General features: G+C 46.7%; 1 protein-coding gene across 1 annotated transcript; it reads left to right on the top strand.

Moving 5' to 3' along the window:
• Nucleotides 1-830: 830 nt before the first annotated feature.
• LOC109734425 (uncharacterized) lies at nucleotides 831-3623 on the top strand. The gene is made up of 4 exons (XM_073500771.1): nucleotides 831-1565; nucleotides 2085-2883; nucleotides 2963-3005; nucleotides 3328-3623. Exon 2 carries the CDS (start codon nucleotides 2165-2167, stop codon nucleotides 2876-2878), a length of 714 nt encoding a protein of 237 aa, XP_073356872.1. The 5' UTR covers nucleotides 831-1565; nucleotides 2085-2164; the 3' UTR covers nucleotides 2879-2883; nucleotides 2963-3005; nucleotides 3328-3623.
• Nucleotides 3624-24985: the final 21362 nt, after the last annotated feature.

Here is a 24985-nt window from a genome sequence, read left to right as displayed (position 1 = left end):
TCAGTTTCACTCCTATGGTTCTGTTCTGCTTTCTGAAAATCACCTCGACTGCCCGCATCGAGATATTTTATTCCTTCCAGCATCGAACCATTCATCTCGAGTTAGCCAACATTTACTTTCGGTTCTGTAGTGCCCAGATGTCTCAACTTCTGTGTGCTACTCTTTTACGCTGGTCTTCTTCCTTTCTACTCTGATCCTATAGATCTACTTTCTTGTGCCTCCTACTTCACGTTCCTCCTATGGGTTGCTCGAAATCCACATGCTCAACCGAAGACAGAACTACAGATGCCGCCGGTGGTTCAGTGAGCTCTGCCTCGCACGAGCGCCATGGGTCCTGTAGTCGTCTTGTAGGTCAGATCTGGAGCACAGAACCTGACCGGATGTGGGTACATGTAGCCGACGAGAAACATGATGGGCCACAGTAGCACCGTTCAATTCAGAACCAATGCACCAAGTAAGATTAGCACCCTGTATTTCATCGATGATGAAATAATAGTGTCCATAGTTAGAGGGGCTTCAGACGTCAGTATAGTGCGTCTTAATTCCTGATTGCCTCTCAAACCTAGCTAGTTACTCTGACAAGCCTGGAGAGATCAAAAAGATTATTCCCAGTACTAGCTATTCCTTTATTTCATTTTGGTAACATGCATACCATGGAGGATGCATCACCCAAATGAAAAGGAATAACACCTAGAAATTTCTATCTGCTAGCTTACCAAAACTACTCCAACGTCTGCAATTTATAGAGCTGCACTACAGCTTGTGTGTCATTGATGGAAGCCCAGTCTCCGAGAAGTTATGTAGACTTGGTAGTTGGCCTTTAAAGCAAGTATAATAAGGCTGACTCAGCTGGCTATAAGCCCTTCCACGTCAGCCAAATCACATCTGGAGGGGAGAGAAAGAGGGAGAGAGAAGCGAACGGGCGCTTCGTCAAGCGCCGGGCTGCGGCACAAGATACGAGAGCTTTGCGCCCGCTTGCAGCCCGTGGCGAGCGCTAGAGCCGGCGCTCTCGATCCCCTGCGCCTGTCCCGCCTCCCGCGCTTCTCCTTCCTCCTTCGCGCGCGAAAATCAGCCCGTGTCGTCGCCCCAAATAGCTTCCTCGCGCCAAATCAAGCCTTCCAAATTTCCCCAAATCGCCACCTCTCCCGAACCCTAGAACTGTCGCCGGCGCACATCAAGGAGATGGGTCAGCAGTCCAAACGGACGCGCGCGCCGGCACCTCGTGAAGCCCCTCCACCAGCGCCTCTGCTCACCCCGCCGCCAGCGCATCTCCTGGTCCCGCCGCCGGCGCATCTGCTGGTCCCGCCGCCGGCGCATCTGCTGGTCTCGCCGGCGCCTAAGTCCGCCCCGCCGCCGGGGATCCCGTCGGCCTTCCCTTCAAAGCAGAGAACAAGCACTTGGATCCCCCCAAGACCACAAGAGTCTCTGGCGGCTAGTCTGCAGCAACCAAGTGAATCGGGTCCTACGGCTCAAGGTCCTTGCTGGGCACCACCTGCTTGCATCGGTGACTCTACATCACCTTGGTACATGGCTGGCAATATGGACTACTCTGATCCACAAGTATGGTATGAATTTTCTCCATTGCTTATCTCAACTCTGAATCGTGGTGTCATTTCTTAGAGCTGCTGACACACTTGTATGATATGCTAGTTAGATGATACAACATCAGAAATCTATCTACTACTCTACTGTCTATTTTCAGAGTTCATTTTTAGTAGCTTAGTAATGATAGAAAAAGAAAAGTTTCTTCTGCTAGATGATCTTTCTTTGATGTACAGGAGCACGTGACTTCTCGTTTGCTGAATCTTGGATTGCAGTGTAGTGCAACTTTTCAGTTCCACATGATAGTGTGTATGATATATGACTGCATAAACTATTTTTCCTTTAAATAGTTGCTGTGATCAATTCAGATTTTTCCTTTAAATAATTGTTGTGATCAATTCAGATTATTTTTCCTTTAAATAGTTGCTGTGATCAACTAGTATGCATCTCAAATGTATTGTATTCAGATTTTACAAATTTGAGTATATACTTGCATGTAGCTCGGTGCTGATCACTCTTCGTTTCTTTATGTCGTTGAGCAGGGGAGTGGATTCTCACCCACCTGGTGGTTACCTTAGTTACTTTCAGAACACGGCATTGATTGCTAGGAAGTATTGATTGCATGCATTGGCGATGGGAGAAGTGTCCTCTTGCATGGAGGGGGCAATTCACCCGCGGCGATTATGGAGTACCAACGATGATCCTAGAAGCCGTTGCTTCCCAGGACCTTCGTATTTGGCATGCTTTTCTTGGAGTTGCTGGGTCAAATAATGATCTGAATGTGCTCAATCAATCCCCACTGTTTTTTGATGCACTGAAAGGAGAAGCCCCTCAAGTCCAATTTTCTGTCAATGGGAATGAGTATACCACAGGTTACTGCCTTGCTGATGGTATATACCCAGAATGGGCTGCCTTCATGAAGACTATACCACTTCCCCAAATAGAGAAGCACAAGTTGTTTGCCCAGAAGCAAGAAGGGGCAAGGAAAGATGTCGAGGGCGCTTTTGGGGTATTACAGTCCCGTTTTACCATTGTCCGTCGGCCTGCACGTCTATGGAAGAGAAAGAGTGTTGGAAGGATCATGAGGGCTTGTGTGATTCTCCATAATATGATAATCGAAGATGAGAGAGAGCAAGCAAAAATTCATATTGACTTGAATGAGATTCCGGGGGCTTCATTTGCTCTACCTCCCGAAGTGAATGTTGGTGGTAATCTATGTTTCGCAGATGTGTTGCGTAGAAAAGCTACTATTCGTGCTCGTCCACAGCATGCCCAACTTAAAAGTGATTTAGTCGAGCATATCTGGCATAAGTTTCAAAACAGCCATCATAATTAATCATGGTGGGATATTGATATCTGCATGTTCATATTCCTTTTTTTTTACTGTAACCTTGATATCTTACATGCACTTTTATTTCAGGAGTGAGCTGTGATGTGGTGATTGCGGCAGCTGTTACTTATAGGTATGCTTTCTCTGATCTTAAATTGTTCTTTTCGTTAACCAAATAGTTCTGTACTCTATAGTTTAGTCAGTGTGAATGTATTAGTGCTCAAGAAAATTTATTTGATCTGCCAATATGCTTGTATAGAGAGTGAGATCTTCTTTATAGCTTGTTCCTCTTCCTATTGTTACAGTATTTGTTTTTACTGAACCTGTGTAGCTATACAGGATTTATAGAAGTGATTTTCTCCAGCATTACTACTCAGTGTTACTTCTTGATGTCACATGCTGTAAGTTTGCATTGGCTAAATTTTTAAGCTTGACCCGGTTCCTTTTCCATACAGTGGTTGAAGGTTATTGATGCAAATGAGTGGTTGCTCCTTTCCAGCGAAGTACCCTCCATGCTTTGTGACTTTTGTTATCGTCCAGATCAAAACTATGATTGTTGCTTGTGGTCGTGAACGGCTTGTTTGCCAGAGATGTTATCTATTATGTTTGCTGAATGCTTTCTTAAAGACTTAAGTAATCTTAAGTAATTACTCATGATGCTATGGAGTAGTATGATGCTGTGTGACATGTTTGGAGTACTATGATGCTGTATGACATATGTTTGTTGCCTAAATGCCAGTCAGTCTTCCTATTTCCTGGTTGCATGGATGGCATGTATATGTATGCTCTTTGAAATGGCCACAAAGATGTTGTTTACTGTAGATCACAGCAGATCATATGCACCTGCAAGCAATAAATACTTCATATTAAATGGAGCCATGCTAATAGCCAGCCAAAACGCCAGACTACTATATGAGAGAAGGCTTTATGATGACGTGGCATTGCTATATAGCCAGCAGCCGGCTGTGCTATTATCTTTGCTCTTAGTGTTCTATACTTGTAAACTAGCACAACTATCCCAACCATGTGTATCGGGCGGATGATAACACATAGGTCGATGGTCTTCCAAATAGGCAGTGTAGGAAGATAAGTCAGGTTGGCACTTTTTTTTTTTGAGGAAATCGGGTTGGCACTTTTTTTTTGAGGAAATCGGGTTGGCACTTAAAATGGTGCGTACATGTTGTGGTCACAATGAACATAAAAGCTAAAAAGATAATTAGGCCTACCCACCTGGCGGCCCATGGTCAACCGTCGACTAATATGTCCTAGCTAATCTATGCGGCTACCCCCCCCCCCCCCCCCCCTTCCCCTCTCGTTGGGGTTCCAACTCCTCTGATGGCACCTGGCTCCGCCATGGAGAAACCGATTCCCTGCCCTGTCTGTCAGCTGCTGATAGCCGGCATCTTCGGACCCACGGCTCTGGTTGCTAGGGGAGGCGAGTCTAGGCTTTTTCCCACCAGCAGAACACATCTCTTTACGGGGAAGATATAAAATGCAGGGCTCGACTTCGGCATCTCCGTCCAATCCATCCCCTCCCGATCTCCGTCCAACATGTCCAGCATTGTAGCCACACGGACAGATCCGTCGACGCGTGGGATACATTCCTCCGCGACGCGAACGGCGACAACGACAACTAGCCCTCCGCATCACATTGCAGCGATCGCGGGTGAACATGAGCGGCAGCTCCAGATTTGCTCCGTCCCCACTCACCCGCCAACGCAGCACTGGCGTTGGAGCTGGCCCTTCCCACCCCACGAGCAACTCCACGCGGGCAGCTCGCTCCGTGCCGCCCGTTCGTCGATGTCTTCCCCCTCCGGCCACTGCTCCTCAAGGGCAGTGGTGGGTTTTAGTGCCCACTCCGTCGGTGTTGCGGAAGCGCACACCCGAATAGGAGACATGTGGCGCCCACCGCGAGAGGCAGCGGGCAAGGGAGACTAAGGGCTCATCGGATGCAGCCGCATAGTCCTCCAGCCACCCTGCAGATTGTCGGCGGTGCCTGACAAGGAGGAGGAGCTGTTAGCATGGGTCTACTGCCACTCACTTATGACGGTGGAGACGAATGCCTGCTGGCTCAAGAGAAAAAAAGCGAAGGCACACCAGCTGGGCTTGGAGCAGTCTGTGCGTGAGGCGCGAAGGCGATGAGAGTGGCCAAGCTCACGCAGAAGCAGGACCGGCACGTCTGACCGATGAATGGCTACGTTGTCTCCTTCTCTTCCTCCGACCCCATAGATGGCTCCGATGATGGCTCTCACGACTCCTACGATCCAACTCCTGCAGGGACGCCTAAACATATGCTGGTGACTGGAAGGGACTTGGAGAGGAAGTGGTGAAGCATTTTCGCCCTCCGTTTTCGGGAAACTGGCTGGAGCTCGGCCTTTGCATTAAGAAGAAGAGAATTGGCCAGTTTATAGGGAAACTGGACAGAAATCGATATGACAAAACACACACCATCCCCTGGTTACAACAAAACACGGAAATTAAGTTGACTTCCATGTTGCCCAAACAACAAGAGTTACCACCCCACCACACGATCTGGAGCCGCCACTTCGGCTTACAAAGCTCAAGAACTCAGACACGCCGACCCGAAATCCATACTCTACACGAGTCGACGACTCTACTGCCCACGCAACTTAACCAGACACTCCATATCACAGTGATGCTCTCTAGAGCCGCTAGTCTGACTTCCCTGCAGGCCCTAAGGCCACGCCCACCGAAGCCCCAAGGATCCTCACATGCCTGGCCGACGATAAACCCACAAAGCCATCGAAGCCGCAACAATTTGAAGAAGGACCAGACGTCCAAGGTGTCGCCCCCAAGAGGGAAGCGACTAGTACGCCGCTGACTCCCGCCCTGACAAAGGTTGAAACTTGTGTTTTCACCTCGAGAGCCCAAGACCGAAGCGACAATGGTGGTGAAGGGGCTCCATGACGACGACTCCAAGGAGGGAACGACGTCCTAGGACTCCGCGACACCGGCATTGACCTAGGTCGGGCTAAGCTTTCCCCGGAACTCACCAAATCCATCATCACTACGTCCTACCCCAAAAAGCATCTTCGGCAACATGATAACAGTCCTCGCCCAAGCCACATGACCAAGTATGCAAGGCAGCTCACCGCAACCCCGCTTACTCCTCAATGGCACCGCTGAGACCACATAGTCCATATACAGTCGGATCTGTGCCCACAATACAACAAACCGCCACCATGGAGGCCCCCTACAAGTCTTCGCCAGCCGAGGCCACCCGCTGCTGCTCACCATGCAGGGCAGAACTGCTACTGCCCTGACCTCACGCCACCTCCCCACCACCCCTATGGACCAGAGCAGGTGGTGCCTCTATTGGACTGCCAACTGGCAGGCTACCATCAGGCCACCTCCGAGAGGGAGGTTGCACGAAGACACCGCTGCATCGTGGGGTTGCTGCCCCAGTGTTCCATCACCAGCAAGACAGTTGATATCTTCCCAACTGATGAACTGAAATAAATGTCGCCGATGCAAAGATCCTCCCCGCCACCTTTGGAAGTGGGGTCCACCACCATCGTGGCAAAAGACTGGCAGCAGAGTTGGAGAGATACGACAGGACCTAGGTGAGTGCTAGCGGCACGAGTGTTTCGCCCCCGGTGCTATGCTGATAGGCGACACCGGGGGAGGGGGGGTGATGGCCGCAGCGAGAGGGAAGTGCTCTCTCCCACACCAAACTGTGGTTACCTTGTTGGGATTTGGCTGTTGTTGACCAGAAAAATTCCTTAGTTTTATATTATCGTTTTTAGTTGTTTACTTTAAAACCTGCCCAACGATGAACTGTTATTATCTTTTGGATGATGTGAAGTGGATTATGTGCATTTCAGTGTCCGTTTGCTGCGGATTTTTATGTCCGTCTCTTTCGTTGATCGTATGCGTAGACTGGTTTCATGTTACATGCTAATTACGGATATAGGGTGCCGGGTATGAGGTATGCAACTGTGCAAGTGAGAATACAACGTCTAACCGATCACTGTCCGCGGATCTATAGGGCGCTAGAATTGCTAATCATGGTTGTAGCTCTAAATTGCCTCATTTTCGAGTGGATGATCAAGCATCTCCTCCGCTTAAACAACAGCCAATACTGATGATCAATCATGTCTTCCGCTTAAACATGAACCAAAAAGCATACACGAACCAAGAATCCCATAAAAAAAACTGGGATATGAAACAAGGTACGTTACTGTGCAGCAAGCAACCTAACAGAACAATGCACCCTGGTTTGTTGATATAGTATAAGCAGTGAAATTAATGATGCTGCATTTTTGTTGCCCAATCTTTCCCACTGCGATTTCAGCAATACGATATGAAACGGGATTTTGTAATTGCATAGTGCTTGCGGTCTTGCAGATGCAGTAGTTAACCCATAAACAACAAGCACCTCAGTAAGTGGAAGTAACAAGCCAGCCGAAATTGAAACATAGGTATCAATCTCAAGCCAAAATCGCAAAGCGTCCATGGCATTTGAACAAATAACCAGTCACTGCTCGCTGATGCCCCAAGTTTCTGTTATGTTCGACAATGCAAAAAAACCTATAACACCGTGGCTGACTACATGAGGCCTAGCCTCCTTATCCATAGTGCATGCAGGCAGCACAGTCTAAGCCCAACTCGCAGTCATGTAGGTCAACAGCTCGAGACATGTCACAGGCATGCTCTCAAGTGACCACTCATCCCATTTGGCTCCTTGCGTGTTGACTGCTTATTCCATGAGCTCTACCTCGCAGTGACCACACATGGATCATGCAGTCGGCTCGTAGGTCTCCTGTAGACCAAGAGCAACGGGAACTGATGGAGTAGCACCGTTGTGTTTAGCCCAGAGTAGCACCGTTCCCTAGTAATACACCACGTTAACACCAAAACGTTGTGTTTCGCCGACGATGTATTAATAGTCCATAGTTAGAAATTCCAGCAGGTTGGACTCTAGCGAGTCTTAATTCCTGATTGCCTCTCAAACCTAGCTAGTTACTCTGACATGCATGGAGAGATAAAAAAAATCATTCCCAGTACTTGCTAGTCAAAAGTTTCAGTTTGGTTCCATGCATACCATGCACGATGCGTCACCCAAATTTATAGAGCTGACGTTTGCAATTTATAGAGCTGCACTACTGCTCGTGTTTGATTGGCGTGGATGCCAGTCTCCGAGAAGTTATGTAAATTCGGTACTTGGCCTTTAGTGTTCCTTCTACGATACTTGAAAAGTAGCTCAACATCCCGAACCATGTGCATCTGGCGGATATTGACACATGGTTGTTGCTCTTCTAGATAGATATTGTTGGAAGATTAGTCTTATTGGCGAAAACTAGCAATGCGATCATTATAGGAAGATTTGATTTTACAAAAAAAATGAATCTTAATGTAGGCATTTAGAATGGTGCTTTCATGTGGTGGTCACTATACGAATGCAAATAAAGGCTATACAAATAATTAGGGCCGAGGCCCGTAGCCAACTGTCCAACAATATGTCCTACCTAATCTATGCGGTTCTTAAATCCCTATGAGATTTTCCTTGCCACTTTGTGCAGTTTTGGTCTTCTGTGGCCGTGACAGCACAGAAATAGAGAGATGCTTGATCGTAGGCCGGCAGCAGAATGGAAACACAACCACCGAACTGCCGCCTATGGCAACGAAAGATGGCATGCAGTTTGCCAGGTTACTAAAAAATGTGACGACAACTTGTATGGTGTGAAAAACCAAACAAACACGTCTTGTAGTAATGCCGTTAGAAATTTTGGATATACGACGATTAGGTTGTCGCGTTACACGTTCGCCAGGTGGCCTGGAATGATACTAGTGTGCCTGACACAGTTAGAGGCAAACTGATTTGATTGCGACTATTGGAATGATGTTTCTGGCAGGTGCCACATGTCGTCCGGAGGAGCGACGATCATTAAACATTAATGGTCAAAAAACGGCAATACATTAGATCTTAGTTAGCACGACTAGCCTTCATCGTTTCTGGAAGGGGCAAGCTGAGTAAATAAGTTTTCCGTGGGTTCATGGGAGTGCTTAAGTCCTAAAAAGGGCTGGCGAATAAATACCTGTTCCTCATGGGGCCTGCTAAAAATAATTGTTGATTGATGTGCATAGTGTCCCAGCAGCGATTGTAAAAAACATAAAGAGATAAGTTATTCTTGACACAATAGTGCTCCCACCGTATGTGTTATGAGCCCCCCCTCGTATTTTGGTGCAACGCATAACGACCACCAAAATATATTCAACCCATAATAATCATACATTAGCTCATACTAGTAGAAAAAAAATTAATCCCTGGATTAATTAGGTCTAAAACAGCCAAAATACGGCTTACGATATTCATCAAAGTAGTCATAGCTTGTGCGACATAACCCCGAAAAGCATGCAGCACAAATCCAAACTGCAACATACTCTACATGACAATGAACATGTTCTCCCTCTCCAACATAGGCAAGCGTATTTAAAACTTTTCATCTTTTGTCAGTTTTATTAACTAGGAACCACCCCAATGTAGAAAGCATGTCTGACAGAAGAAAAGCTAACCAATCAATGTTATTCCTTCTTATAAATAGCAATGTTATGGCACAACCAGAGCTCCATAAAGATGAGGCGCATTACCATACATTTCTCCATGTACACATACACCAAATAAACTAGCCCAGTTCTGCTAATCAAAGCACATCTTTTTGGTGGTATTGAAAAGCTGTAGATAGGGAAAACAAAGGAGCTAGCTAGCGGCATGGATAGGAGGTGAGAAAAGAGGAGATGAATTGGTAAACTAAAACCATTTCGTAGTTGGAGGCATCGGGTAATGGAGGACTATTAATCCATGAGAACCATCACGTATTATGGATGATCTCCCTGAATGCTCCAACTCATAATTCTGCGGGAAAGAGAGCTCTGGTGCATATCGCATGTGTGTGTTGGCCGACTAAGGGTTTAGGAGGCGAATCAGATCAACCACAAGGACCTACTTAGTATCAGGCACAACTTGCCGGCGCAGGATCGATGCCCCAAAGGAGGGAAGTTAGCTATGTCACCGACCGAGCAGCCGGCGAACAAGAAGGCATTGTACAGCTGCAAGTCCAGCTCGCCTACAGATCGGGGCACATGGGCTGGCCCAACATGTAGTTCAGCGCACTATTGATTGTTGCGTGCGCCACTCCTATTACTTTCTCTCGTGTTGTACCAGTGTTTCTGGCCGTATTCTGTGTCTATTCTTTCAGAAAAAATACACGATATATTTTAAAGATACATGAACACGTCTTTTAAAAATGTGATTTTTGTAAGTACTTTAATTAGTTTTTCTAACTATTCACCACACATTAAAGAATATTCATGGAATGTAAAAGAATATTCACGAAGTTGTAAAAAAAATGTGTACAACTAAATATTGGTGAAATTTAAATTTTTTTACACTTTTAAGAATATGTTCATGGCATTACTAAAGAAGTTCATGACTATGTTAAATTTTGAAAGTGTAATTTTGAGAGAAGTGTTTTACAATTCAGAAAATTGCTCACCACATTTTAAAAATGTTACACACATTTGAAAGTTATTCATGGAATTTTATATTTCCTTTATTATATATAAAAATTTCTTCACGCAATTTTTATAAGATGCTCATAAAATTGAAAATTATATATTCATGCCACTTAAAAAATGTTTATAATACTTAAATAAAGTTCACATGTTTAAAAAAACGTTGATGAAATGTAAATTGTGTACCACATGTTGATGGACCTACTGTCCCACGCGTAACCCGCTGTATAATGAGCAATCACGCACCTTCTCGCTCACCTAGTAAAACGAAGGTACAACCAGCGCACCATAAAGATGAGTAGAACTACCATACATTTTTTCCATATCCTCGACCCAGCATTTGACATTAAACTCACCTAGTTGTGCTGATCGAGACACATTTTTTCCTGGTATTCAAAAGCTGTAAAGCTATAGATATAGGAAATACAAAGGAGCTAGCTAGAGACATCGATATGAAATGGGTAAGGAAGAAAATAAAATGTGAAAGTAAAAGCATTTGGGAGTAGGAGGCATCAGGTAAATGATAGCCATTCATCTACGCTCGACGATCCCCCAAAAACCTCCAACTTCAGATTTTTGGGACAAGGTTGCATGGATCAGCACAAGGCAAGCGTCGTTGTCCCACATCCCTGTCGGCTGGCTCGGGATTTAGGAGCGTCTGTAGAACTCTCGCTAGACCGGAAGCCGTAGCATCGCATACCGGCTAGGAGGGCATCGGAGACAGATTAAGCTGCTGGGAGTCCTATAACGATTGGGACCCTCGTCATCATTTGATTCGCCGGACGTGTGGACAAAGGATCGCGTTCTAATGGTCATGATGATTTTTTGCAACTTCGTCAGACTTTTTTGTGTTCCGACCATGACCAGACAATCTTTTCTACCACAAAGATCAAGATGACACTTGATTCTGCTAGTGATAAGGCTTCGTGTTGGGAAGAAGTTTGCAGTGATAGATGGTGCTAAGCTCCTTCCTCACAGATAATTATATTGTTTTATTTTATTTTGGTGCGCTTACTTTGTATCAAACATTAAGACCGCGGGCTAACCCATTTCATGGCTGGCTCATGCAAATGCTACAGCCTCTATAGCGGGAGACAGCGGCCACTAACCCAGTTCATGGGAACAGTAACATGTGCATGTATATCCCACATCCCAACTAGTACATGTGCATATTTCTCCCAAAAAACAGGGGATTTTCGGCAAAAAACAGAGGATTTTCAGTATAAATTCAAACATAACAAGTACTCTCTCCGTCCTATAATATAAAAGCGTTTTTGAAACTAATGTACAAGAGAGGTCTGCACCAGTTCAACACATAAATATCAACAAACCATAATGTAAAGAAAAATCCCCTCAAAAAAATAATGTAAAGAAAAATTTGAGGGCAGATCTGTATAATCTACAACCTGAACCTGAACCGATATACCTGAACCTAAAAGTTTGCAATGCAATCCCAAGAGCCTGTGTGCTGCTTGTGTCGAACCAAATCGGAGGACTACCTCCGGGTGATGAGCTTTGACTAGGTGTTGGAACCATGTGAGACTGAGATGTCGTCGTGGTCGCGGGGTTGTTGTCGTGCAGAGGCCCCTCGTCGCCGGCTGCATTGCCGTGGTCGTTGTCTTGCTGCCTTGCCGTGGTCGCTGCCTTGCTGCCTTGCCACCTCTCCCGTCACCGGATCCGGTTTCCGGCGAAGCAGCAGCCGGCCTACCGACCGCAGCTAGGAAGATGGGAACAGCTGCAGCAATCATTTCGATGGGAGGGAGAGAAGCGAATGGAGAGATGTGATAGGTTTCGTGGAGGAAGTGCTATCTATCTGCAGGGATTTGGGCTGGCCTCTATTTGGGCCTCTGTTTCAGAATTCCAGCCCATCCTAGCGAAACTATAACAAACACAAAGTGAAATCGCGTTGTTTGGCGGGCGATTGGCGGCAGTTAGTGTTTTTTCAGGCATTACGGCGCGGGGAGGCTCTAGGACGTGATTGCGCCACGATAGCTCACTTTTCGCCGGCGATCTAAAAGTTTGCTTTGTATAGAACTGAACGTTCCGTGTTCGTAGATTCAAGATAAAACATAGCGAAAAAACAACTGTGATAATGGGATCTGTGGTAATTTGCTCAGTTCCATTGTAACTTCGCACTGAAATACTCCCTTCGTCCCAGAATATAATATCGTAATCAAACTAACTGCGATGGAGGGAGTATCTTGTTTCACTCAGGTTATTGGATGTTGTAACATCCGCCGTGCATTACAAGGGCCTCAACGAGGCAGCTGTTGGAATAACTACATGGAGTTCCCTTATCTAATTTTGGCCTAAATGGCACGAAATTTGTAGATCTGAGACACACAATGCAGTCACATATGTCTCATGACATTTCTAGTTTTTCCCGCACAAGGTCTGCGATCCACTCCTCGCGTCCCTCCCCTCCCCTCGCGCCGCCTCCCCTGGGGCGGCACCAGGGGCCCCCGATCCCGCGCCGCCAGCCCCTCCCCGCTCCTCCATCCCCAGCCGCCGCTACCGCCGGCAAGGGCCGCGGTGCCGGCAGGCCCTACACCGCAGATCCAAGGCGGGTGGTCGCCGTGGCAGATCCGGTGAGGCGGTGGCGGCGTCTCATGGGAGGCCGGGGGCGGCAGTTAGGGCGGCGCCCCTGCTGCGCGGCGGCGATGGGAATCTACATGGCCGGCGGTGTGGCGGCCATGGGCACATGGGTGGCTCCGTTGGCTGCGGATCTGGCGTCCTGTCCAGATCCGGTGGCGTGAGGAGGACCGGTGAGGGGCGGCTGGAGGCTCCCTGCAGGCGTGCCGACGGCGGCCCTCGCCTCCGCGGCGAGGCTCCGTTCGGTTCCAGCCAACTCCGAGATTGGGGGGATGCGACTTCCAGTGAAAATCACGCCGACTTTAGTCATGGCGTACGATGGCGGCGTGTATGACGTTGTTCCCTTCTCGAGGCATCATTGTCGTAGGTCGTGGCAGCCCACTCGTGATGCTCAGGGGAAAACCCTAGATCTGGATCTGTCGGATCAGACGATGATGGTACCTTTGATGTCGTTGTCCCTCCCGAGATCATTGTTTTGGAGCAAGTGCTAGTTGGACGGGCGAGCGGAAGAGCGGTGTCTCATCCACTGCAAGGCCGACCGCGGATCTCGGTGGCATGGTGCTGCGGAGATTCGGCGACGGGCACGTGTGGACGGATTCGTGCAGGATGGTGGAGTTGTCTGGCGTCGACAGCAGGCCAGGCAAGGTCGATGGGTCAGTTGCTGTTCTGGAGATGGACCGGTGGAAGATGGTGGCGGCAGCCTCTGAGAGTGCGTCGGTCCGGTATGGGACCCAGTCCCGGTGTGTGGCTGGGCTGGGGCATCCAGCTTTAGATGTTAGGGTTTGTGCGATGTCTGTTTGGTATTAGGCCCGGATATTCGGCACACCTTCATCAATGGGATAGGAGTAGCAACAGGTGTTGCCTAGATGGTGGCTTCAGGCTCACTGATGTATTACTTTGAATGGTCTTTGTGAATAATTAATAAGATGATCGCATGCATCGTCTAGATGCAGAGGCCGGAGGTTTATCCTCCTTTTCCAAAAAAAAATTCACATATGTCTCATGTTCTTGTGGTTTCAGTTGGTGTTTTTTTAGATTTGAAAAAAGTTGTGTAAAGACCGTAGTGCAAGAAATGCATTAAGAAGCAAATCGTAATTGGGTGTTGGTGTGCCCTTCAGTATGTTTGCAGCTGGTAAGAGTGGCTGTCCTTCTAGGAATCTCGTGAGCTTCGTACCCCTGTACTCTACCTTGTCTCGGTGAGAAACTCTCTTGGGGTAAATCAGGGATGCAACTTCAGTGACGTGCTAGGTCAATATTTCAGTGAAAGCTTGAGGTCAACTAATTAATATGCCATCACTTCAGCGACTGCTGATTAAGATCTGATTGACTCTGAATTTTAGATGTTCATTGCATTGTTAAAATCTGATCAATTGGTGGTTGATCCTTGTGTTGCGAAAGTTGTCTAGTGTTTGCACTTGTTCATGTCTGCAAATGGGCAAGCTCACAATGATGTGCTCAAATGTAATGTAGTGCATATAATAAGAGTATAGTGTTTTGGATATCGGCCTCCATGGAGTATACATGACCTCACTAAATACATCTAACTCCATACTACCTCAAAATACACCACACAAGCTTCATCAAAGAATCATGGACATGTAAGCGCTCTTAACAAGTCGAGATAAACTCCAAAAGTGAATACTAAAACTCTACGTACATCGCGATGAACTTGTTCTTCCTCCCCATCATAGCTAATGTCATTTAAGACATTTCATCCCTTTTCGGCTCAACCAGGTGGGTCAATCTTATAACTGTAGTGAAGCATTGGCACAAGCTCATCTACTACAATGTACAACACACACGTCTAAATGATAGGACTACAAAAAAGTAGAGCAATACCATTATTATAAATACCGATAAAAAATGGCACATCCAAACTTCCACTGAGGAGAAGACCTATACCTAGGAGGTACATGATGCCACTGACGATGAAAACCTATACCTAGAAGGTTCACGTGGCAGCATCACGAATATCATCACTGAGGAGGGGAGTCGAGCTACCACCAATCAAATAGAGAAGGCGGAGAGATTCGCACAAATGATTTGACTAGTTGTGATAGACTAATTTGTGTCAGTGCTCTGAGTAATGGTGCCAACAAAACAACTAGGGTCCCAAGAGACTTGTTTGAAGTTGGCATCTGGCTATGTTGAAAACAAGATTGGCATTGTTCTTCATTTTTCATGGATCTTCAAGGTTTCCCCTAAGTCTGTAAAAAAATGCCTGTAAGTGGAGCATTGCTCTATTTAGCGTTAGCAGCACAACTCTCAGGATTAATCTAATGGCGTTCCCGACTGAAACCTGCTTATTTGGTTTCACAAATCTGGTCCTTTTGACAGACTTTAACAACATTGAAATTTAGTTTTGGCTAGGAGCCGTCCGGACGTGCATCAAGTTACTCTCTGTAAAGAGAAAAACCCTGTTCTGCTTGTATTTTTGATGATTTTTGTTTGTCTGTTTTGTAGCGCGCACGGTACCGTGTGCAACACTGTATGGGTGTCCCAGGCAGCATCAATGGCAATGAATCATCGTGGTAGGCGGTAGAAAAGGGGCATTTCATAAAGAGAAGTTATTGACTCCGTAGTCAGTACACTACCGTCACCGGCTAACTGCACTGATCACGCGCATACAGTACCGCAGCAGTGGACCCCAAGTTAGGTGACACTTCCTTTACTAAATGACCCAAGCGGATCTTATTTATGAAAAACGGTTTCCCCCGCTTTAAATTATAAAGCACAACCACCAAGCATCCAACAACAAAGGGTAGCACAGTGCAGAGTACAGAAAGCAAATAAATGAGGTCCGGCTAGGGGCACAAGCCAAAACAAGCCCCGACTACAAGGAAAGGAACTCTACTCAGGCCCCGGCGGCGGTGGTGGTGAGGACGGGGACATCGCGCCAGCCGAAGAACGAAGACCGGCAACAATGGAGTCGATGTAGCCACGATTGTACAGCTTGCTAAGCGGTCTCCAGAGCTGTAGAAATCCACACATTTTAAAGACAGCGTCAGTGACACGGCAAGGAATGACGTGCTCGATCACTAATTCATTGCGACAATTCCAGAGGGTCCACGCCAGGGTGCCCACAGTGACCCAAAGGGACGGCCTACTAATAGGCGGGGAATCTAAGACCTCCCTGAATAGGTCAGGGAGGTTATCATGGCACCATGATCCACCCACGACGTCCCGGAAGCAACTCCATAAGAATCGCGCCGATGGGCATCGAAAGAAGATGTGGTTAGAATCTTCCGGGATGCCACAGAGGGGGCATAGGCCCGTCACCCGGGCCATTCCGCTTCTGGACCTCCGTGCCCGAGGGCAGACGGCCACGAACCCACTGCCACATGAAGATACGTATCTTCAGTGGTAACTTGATTTCCCAAAAAACCGTAAGTTCATTGGGACCCGGAGGCGGCAAGATTGCCCGGTATAGGGACTTAGTCGAGAATGAGCCACTCGACTCAAGGTGCCAGGTCACAGAGTCAGGTTCGAGCGAGGGGTTGTGCAAAGCTATGCATTCCAAAAGCTCGTTCCACTGTGCTCGCTCAAGATCCCCAAAGGTGCGACGAAAGGAGATGGTGCCAAGGTCCTGAAGGGCTGCTCCCACCGAAAGCTGTGGGTGGGAGCAGATCGAGAATAAGGCATAGAACCTTTCCGCGAACGGTCTGGTTCCCGTCCATCGATCCAGCCAGAATAATGAGTTAGAACCCGAGCCCACAACAATTGTTGTGCCGATCCGGAGGACCGGTAGCAGTTGAATAATGGACAGCCAAAACTTGGACCCCCCAGCCCTAGGGGCAAAGGTGAGTGGTTGTCCATGCAAATACTTTGCGCGGATAATATCCAACCACAGCCTACCGGCACCGGTCTCAATGCGCCACAGCCACTTTGTGTGAAGAGCGATATTCATGCGCTTGGAGGAAATCACACCAAGGCCACCTTGATCCTTGGGTTTGCAGATCTCAGACCACTTGATCAAGTGGTATTTCTGCTTATTGTTTTCTCCCGCCCAGAAAAACCGGAAGAGGTATTTGGCGATCTCCTGTTGAAGGGATTTATGAAGACTACAGAATCCCATCATATACATGAAAGGCTAATAAGGGATGAGTTCATGAGAACCACCTGAGCTGCTTTGAAGAGCCACCGTCCTTGCCACGGCTTCACCCGGACTTGGAAGCGGATCTTATTTTGTCCGTTGACCCCCGAAAAACTTATTTCTTGGCCTGACCTCCTACAACCACGCCAAATCATTTGACCATTTTAATACACTGGATGCCGCGGTCCATCTGACGGCAATAAGTCTGCGCTGGCAGACACGCCTGTGTGGAAAGAAAGGTCAAAGATGACTGATTGATTAGCGTATCAAACTATTTTGCAGAACACCCGTCCTTTATGGGAGAAGTGCCCGATGTGGATTTCGTCTCCCTAAGCCACCCCTATGCCATATCACGCCATTGCTGCCACCACCCACCTCAAACAAGCCCCCGGTCTGGCGTCCTCCATCGCCGAAGCTCCTCCGCCCAGGCGCCGGCCCGACTACTTTTCCGTCGCCGGAGCTCCTCCGCCCAGGTCCTCCCCTCCCCCTGCCCTCGCCGTCAGATCCATCCACTGCGGTGGCGCCTCCACACAGGCGTCGCCTGCCGGCCTTCTCCATTGCCGGAGCTCCTCCGCCTAGGCACCGGGCCTGCTAGCCTCACGCGCATGTGGCGTGTCGCCCGCATCCATGGACGCAACGCACGGCGTGACCTCTAGCGCCCATCAGAGTGCCGACGCTCGCCGGCGGCCGTGTCGGACGGCGAATGTCCGAGCCATGCCAGTTGGGCACGACGACATGTGAGTACGGGCCACTTTAGTGGCGCAGCCCCGACCACCGAGCGTGGAGCATATGATGCTGCCGCTGCACCTCGAGCAGGACCTGGGACTGGATCTGTGTCATGGCAGGCGCAAAGGAAAGCTCACAAGACTGGCGACGCGCACCGGCCGTCATGTCCGGCGGCGACTGACCGAGCCATGCGAGATGGGCGAGACGATGCAACAGTTAGGGGCCAATTCTATGGCGTAACTCCGGCCTTCAAACGTGGATCATTTGATGCTGATGTTGCACATCAAGCGGGAGCTGGGACTGGGTCTGCGTCATGGCAGGCGCGGAGGGAAGCTCGCTGGAGGCGACGCTCACCGACGGCCACACCTGGCGGCGGCTGCCGGAGCCATGTATCGCGTGCAGTCGGTCTCACCTGTGGTAGCAGTGGGCGCGAGCCCGAGGTGGAAGAGGACCGGAAGGAGGGGGGAAGGAGAGGGGCAGGGGCGGTGGTTGCGCGCGACGGCGGCCTCCTAGGCTGCTTATCGAGTGAGTTCAGGAAAAAGAAGTTAGACTAGCCATAATAGAGAGTAACATACATTAGTAACATACACATATTCCTAGACTATGTTACTACCTTCATAGTGGGTAGTAACATAAGTGTGGTGTCATGCAAAGCTTCATTTATTAAGTTATATACTTATATTGTATTGGGATATGTGGTGTTACGGTAACTAGCTAAATGGGTGTTTGTTTCCAGGGACTTTTTGATGTAGGGACTAGAAAAGTCTCTCTTAGAGACTTTTTAACCAAATAGGAGGGACTACTAGCGACTAAAAGTTGCTTTTTGGGACTAAATGAAGAAGACTCTCAAGAAGAGTCTTTTTTGACTTTTGGGGAATTTTCCAACAATGCCCCTCGCTGCACCCATTGCCCCGCCGCGCCATGGTGTAGTTTGGTTGTTATTTTTCTGTATACTAGAGGTAACATTGTCTTTTACTTGTCATTTAATAACCTCTCGGAAGGGACTAGAGACTTTTTAGTCCCGGAAACAAACAGGGAGGGACTTTTTAGGGACTAGGGACTTTTTAGTTGGGACTAGAAATAATCCTAGGACTTGAACCGGCCTAAGTTCCTCAAACTACCTCTCTCCTCATTAACTTATTGCCACGTAGACAAAATTACTCCCACTATGGCGAGGCTTAGGGTGGAAGAAGGAATCAGGGAAGAAGGTCCTCTAATTGTGCCATTTGATAGGGCAATTTTAATGCACCAAAAGATGATACACACTAATGCATATCAATGAAAAGATCGCTTGATAGCATTCCCATGAAGCAGAATACTGTACGTAGAAACATCCGGTTTTTGGCCCAAACTGATCACAGAATCGAAAATCTTCCTAGCTTCTGCACATCTTCCACTCGTAGCTACAAGAATCCCTCGAGGGGTAGGATGTCTCTGCTCGGTGCGTTAACCTAGGATAGGAAATATCGAAAGCAGAGTTAGGAGGACCGGCTTGCTCCATGGCCGCCGGCGCGGCTCGCCGCAAGGATGTTGACCATCGAGCTACAGCTGCTCTAGGAGGTACACTGCGACGTACGGGAGATCTGGCTGCCGGCGAGATGGTCGATGCGGCAACGGTGCTGAGGAGGGGGGCGAGAACGAGATCCCTGCCGCTCGCTGCCGATAGCCACGGCCCTGACGCTGGGGAAGATGAGACGACCATCCGTCGTGCGCTGCCTCCCGGCGCCGGCGAGGACGGGCCGGGCCTCGCCGCTTGCTGCTGTCCCGTTGGCTCTCTAAAAGTCTCAAGAAGTGAAGTGGGTTTGCAACACACCTGTACCATGCTCCGTGAAATAGCAACCACATTCACTCCGTTTGCCATTTCTACACCTGTACAACCCAAACGATTTAACAGTTTTACCCTTAAAAACAATTTTACTGTTTTACCCTAAAAACCCGTATATACCTGACATGGAGGCCCAACTAGTCAGGCTCATTTTAGATAGGATAAATTTTGTCCAAATGTATTGATACTAGAAGGGTTGGGCGCGCTTTGCTCCGCCGTTGGTGTTGTTCTGTTTCTTTAAAAAAATTACTTTGTTTCAAAATATAAAATGTACTACTTTTTTGATAACTCAAACTTTTAAATTTGAACAAATTTGTAGAAAAATATATTAAAATCCATAATATAAAATTGCATTTTTAGATTCATAATGAAATGAATTTTCATACTTATTTTGTTTAATATTGTGGATGTTGATATTTTCTATGTGAATTTGCTCAGAGTTGAACAAATTTGACTTTCCAGAAAACTAATACCCCTTATATTTTGGAATTGACGGAATACTTGGGTTGGCTGGTAGGGAGATGATTGAGTGTGTTTTATTTTTATTTATAATGTGGTGATTTGGTCGGCCTTTCATGGTGTCATACTGTGTTATCCGCTAAAAATCTATATTTATGTGATGAAATTTTTGTGCCGGTGGTTGCATGTACTATATTGGTGCTACAATATCACATGGTGGCGCTTATTTTTTCTAGGTGGTGGGACTGTGCATAGGATTGATGTTTTTATAGGCCGGCTGTTGTTGATTGATTTAAAAATCATTGGCTCAGTCAAAATCATAAACCAAATCAAAAATTGAATACTTCAATTGAATGTAAAAGCTTCAAAATTAGGGAACATAGTGAATTAAAAGAATTAAATGAGAGAACTTGATAAATTATTGACCCAGACAAAATCGGACGACCCAATTCTAAATTGAACACTTCAATTAATTGTGAGGCCTCAAAATTTGGAACTATAGTGTATAGTATAAAAGAATTGAAGAGTGAGCTTTCAAAAATTGTTGACCCAGTCAAAATTGGTGACCAAATTCTAATTGGTGACCTAAATTGAATGTGGCCTCTTTAAAATAGGGAGTTTAGTGTTATATAGAGGATAGAGGCTTACTAAATGGTGGAAATTCAAGTCGCCAAGATGCCACATAGAGCAAAGGACATGTGCTACTATTTTTTGATTTTGTTTTTTGATGATTTATAGTCGTTATATAGAACGTGTTTGAGATAGTCTGCGGTTTCTCTCCTGCTCCATGTGTTTTATGGAATTAAATTGTATGGTTTGATTCCTAGAGATTAATCATTAGCTATTTTGAATGTTCTCAGATTAAATTTCTCTATTAAGTTAATCTGTTTTTGATATAATAATCTAGTTTTGTTTAATATCTTATGCCATACCGTGCTTATAGAAATCTCACTACTTGCGTAGGAAAAAACCCTCCAGAAGATGGCCGACATCTAAAGTTGTGCAATAATTGGGAATTCAAGAGGAGATATGGATTACCAAACTTGGATCATAACAGAACAGATCAGTGTGTAAGCCAAATATTCGAGCAAGCCCTAGGAAAAAAATGTATATAACTATCTAAAAATATTTCTTAGCCCAAAGCAATGAAAGCGAGCGCTTATAGCATGAAATTGATTTCTTTAGTGTACCATGAGATTGATAAGAGAATACACCAATCCAAGCTCTAATTATGATGGTATTTAGAGTCTAGGTGCTGGTGATATTCATCATATGGCAGGTAGAACTGGGAGAAGTGCGGATGCACAACGTACTTGGGGCAGCATAGTGGAGGCAGTTGTCAGAAAGACGTAGTGAGCATGGGCAGCACGGACAAGGCATGCGTATAAAGCCTTCTTTTCCTCTTTGTCCCACTTTGTTCAATAGCTATCTTTATCGAGCGATCCCCACAGTCAGGCCACAGCCTCGCTACTCCCTCTCTGATGTATCAGTTCTGCCCCTAGACTGAATTATCACTTGGCACCCAAGAACTTCTATGCGATGTTCAACTGGCTTTGAGACGTCCTTATTTTTATTTTCCAAATCAAAAGCCTCAGTCTCCACTACAGATAGCCCAAACGATAGTGCATTATGCATGTGTGTCCGGAGACAAGGCGTTGTAGAAATAACATGATTGATCGGCAGAAGCGTAACTTATTTCCTCGTTGCCTCTGAATCCTATCTAGCTTCTCCAACAACAATAGAGAGAACAAACGACCATGCCAATGGCTTGTCATGTTCATCAGAGTGAATTTTGTCCCATGCATGATGCACCACTCAACAGGAAAATCTCCTGTCTGGTCTCTCCCAGCTTCTCAAGATTACCACTTCGTCATCTGAAATTTATAGAGTTGCCTTATATCTCAAATTCTATATAAATGCATGTCAACCAGTACTTTGTCCAGGAAATTATTAAGATATGTACTTTTGGCCAATAATTTATCTAGGAAGTTATACAGTACAATCCACGTCCTTTTTTTTATTGCTATATCATGATCCGGGCATCCCACCAATTAACTATGTGAAGTCTTCTACTCCACATGAAGATCTACACCTAATAGTTGCGCAAGAACTTTATTTCCTATTACGATGTGAAAAATGTCGGCTTTTTGGGTGATATATTGGTAAATTTAAGACATAGTGATCGACCCACTCTAATATAAACATATAATTGCGCATAACAAAGCCAAAATTTTCAAATTATGTCCTTCTATTTGTTTTCTCGACAAAGGGTGTATTTTATTAGCTCAAATGGAGCATCAAGAAGATACAAACACAATGACCGCACACCCGTGCTCTGCATAGTTAGGATGCACACAACCAACATTAACGTCCGCACACAGAAAACAAGCCAACAAATAGCAAATTCATACAAAACCAAAGCTATGTGTAGGCAAAGGAAAAACCCAAAAGTGATCATATCTGTCTGGGGCAAACTACAACAATGACCATACCCGTACCAACTAGAGCATGACACCAGACAAACAACAAGATTCTCCAACTAGAGCATGACCGTGTCGGGTTAAGGGTCCAGCAAAGGAAGGAAGCCCCGCCGCCACCTCCTTCCGCATGGGGCTTTGCACGGTGGTGCCAGCACGCGGCGGCGATGGGAGAGAAGGGGAGTACGATGCTGGATGTAGCGAAGGTTGGAACGCTGCACATGTCGCCCACCGAGGATGATGAGGGTGCCCTTGTTTCTCAGCTCCTCACGCTGCCACGCCGGCAGGGCATCTATGATCCCTCTTTCAGCTCCTTGCTAACCTTTCATCAGGTCCGACAGGCTTCCTCTCCAGTTTGGACACTCTAGTGCTGCTCCAACTACAAGCATTGCTCAACCCTGATAGGGCGCTCAATGTCTAGCATCCCCATCCATGAAGTGTGTCCAGTGTCCAAAAAATATGCAAGCCTCGCCGCAAAACGACATCCCTTGTCTACCGCAACCCCCCTGCATGTCTCTCTAAACTTATCACCGCGTGCTTGTCTCACATTTTTAATGAAGAAAACAGGTTGGAAGTTTGTGGCCCCCGTAGACCCTTCAAAAAAAACGCCATCACTTCTGATGCTGTGCGTCTTGGGGTTCGAGGTGTATGAATGGATTCTCCTCTCCTCTCCGTGCTACTCCACTGGAACAGCCTCTATGGCGGTGAAAACAGGAAGTACAATGAAAGTAGGTGCGCCAGAGTCCTGATGAAAATTGACATGGAGAAGACGAGCAATGCCATGGCTAAACTATACAACCAGAGAGGTTGTGCCGTTCTACTTCGTAGAGCCGCTGCTGATAATGGATTGTAAATGTTTATTGTGTTGTTAAAATCTGATTGATTAATGGCTGGCCCCTGTGGTGGCAAATTGACTTGTTCTTTCCTCCATTAATTTGTGCAAATATGCAAGCTCGGAATAGTGATACATGAAGCTCATACGGGATGCCTTTAATATTTCTTGATAAACATATTACATTAGCTCATAACTAACACCAGAATACATTCGACCCCTCATGAATTCTACTACACCAAAATACATCATACAAGCTTCATCAAACGATCATGCACATGTGAGGAATCCTAACTAGTCGACATAAACTACAAAAGTGGTTATGTGCATTTAAGACCTGTCATCTCTTCCCAACTCAGCCAGATCGATAAATCAGTGAAGCAATCGCACACTCGACCCACTCTAGCGTACAACATGCACCTACATGGCTAAGAGGGGGTGGGTGGGGGGGACTAACGTTCACCCAAATAAAAGCGACCTAGTTTTGCAAACCGAGGCAAACCTCTTTGCTAGTATTAAAAAGTTGTAGATAGGGAATAAAACCGAGCTATTAGTGTGGATAGTATCCAGGAAAGGAAGAGAAGAAATTATGAAAGTATAAGTGTGTTGGAGTACGAGGTAACAGGTAAATGAGGATCATCCATCTATATTAGCAACTTGGAGCTAGAGGACACAAACAACGACCACATACCACAACCCAAAGACTCACGTGGCGACACCACAAATGACATCACAACAAGTTAGTAGGATGGACAGTTATAGAGGGAGTGGTTCAGTAGGATGGACCAGTTGCTATTGATTAACTAGTCCTTGTTCTCCATGGCTTCATAGGCTTCAACTTGTTCTCCAGCAGCTTGCCCTTAGTTTTTTCTTCGAATATATAGTAGAAGTTGGAACCACTAGCTGGATCGTGACCTTTTTTAGTGTTCTTCCTTGTTGCCTCGCCATGAAAGGAAAGGGAGAACGGGCAATGGCCTGGCCATTGATCGAACGCAAAGCCCTGTAATTTGGTCCCAAAGCTCCTGAACTACCTTCGTCCCATCAGCTTGCCGCTCCGCCAGCCACGATTTCCACCTCCCCTCAGCTAGCTATGATTTCTGTCTCGACCTCTCTCTCTCTCTCTATATATATATATATATATGTAGACGTGCGTGGAGGCAGCCCGTGATGGGAACGAGCGGGGCGTGGAGGCCGAATGTGTGCTGCTATATATTGTGAGTTATATTGCTGCTGTTGTGTATGTTCCTTGGTTGGAGGTGGCCGGCTGTGTGTTGCTGCTGTGTGAGAGATTGGGGGTGGTAGGCTGTGAGAGATTTAGAGATGAGAGAGGCTTAGGCTGGGATTGGGACAAAGTCTTTTCTAGCGTAAGCTGTATCTACCGGGCAAGTATCTGCCATCCATTCGCGTCAAGATCCGAGCATTTTGGACTCACATGCATGCAGTATTCAATGTATTCGCTTTGTGTATAGCAAATTTAAGTCCCATCATCTGTTTTGTGGCAGAGTAAAGGACGTAACATGCATGCATGGCTCTGTCACTCTCCATCCCACCGCCCATGAAAAATTCTAGCGTT

The sequence above is a fragment of the Aegilops tauschii genome, chromosome 6 (genome assembly GCF_002575655.3).
Source record: "Aegilops tauschii subsp. strangulata cultivar AL8/78 chromosome 6, Aet v6.0, whole genome shotgun sequence".
Taxonomy (NCBI): Eukaryota; Viridiplantae; Streptophyta; class Magnoliopsida; order Poales; family Poaceae; genus Aegilops; species Aegilops tauschii.
The sequence above is the reverse complement of the archived record's forward strand: the minus strand, read 5'-3'. Positions and strand labels throughout refer to the sequence as shown.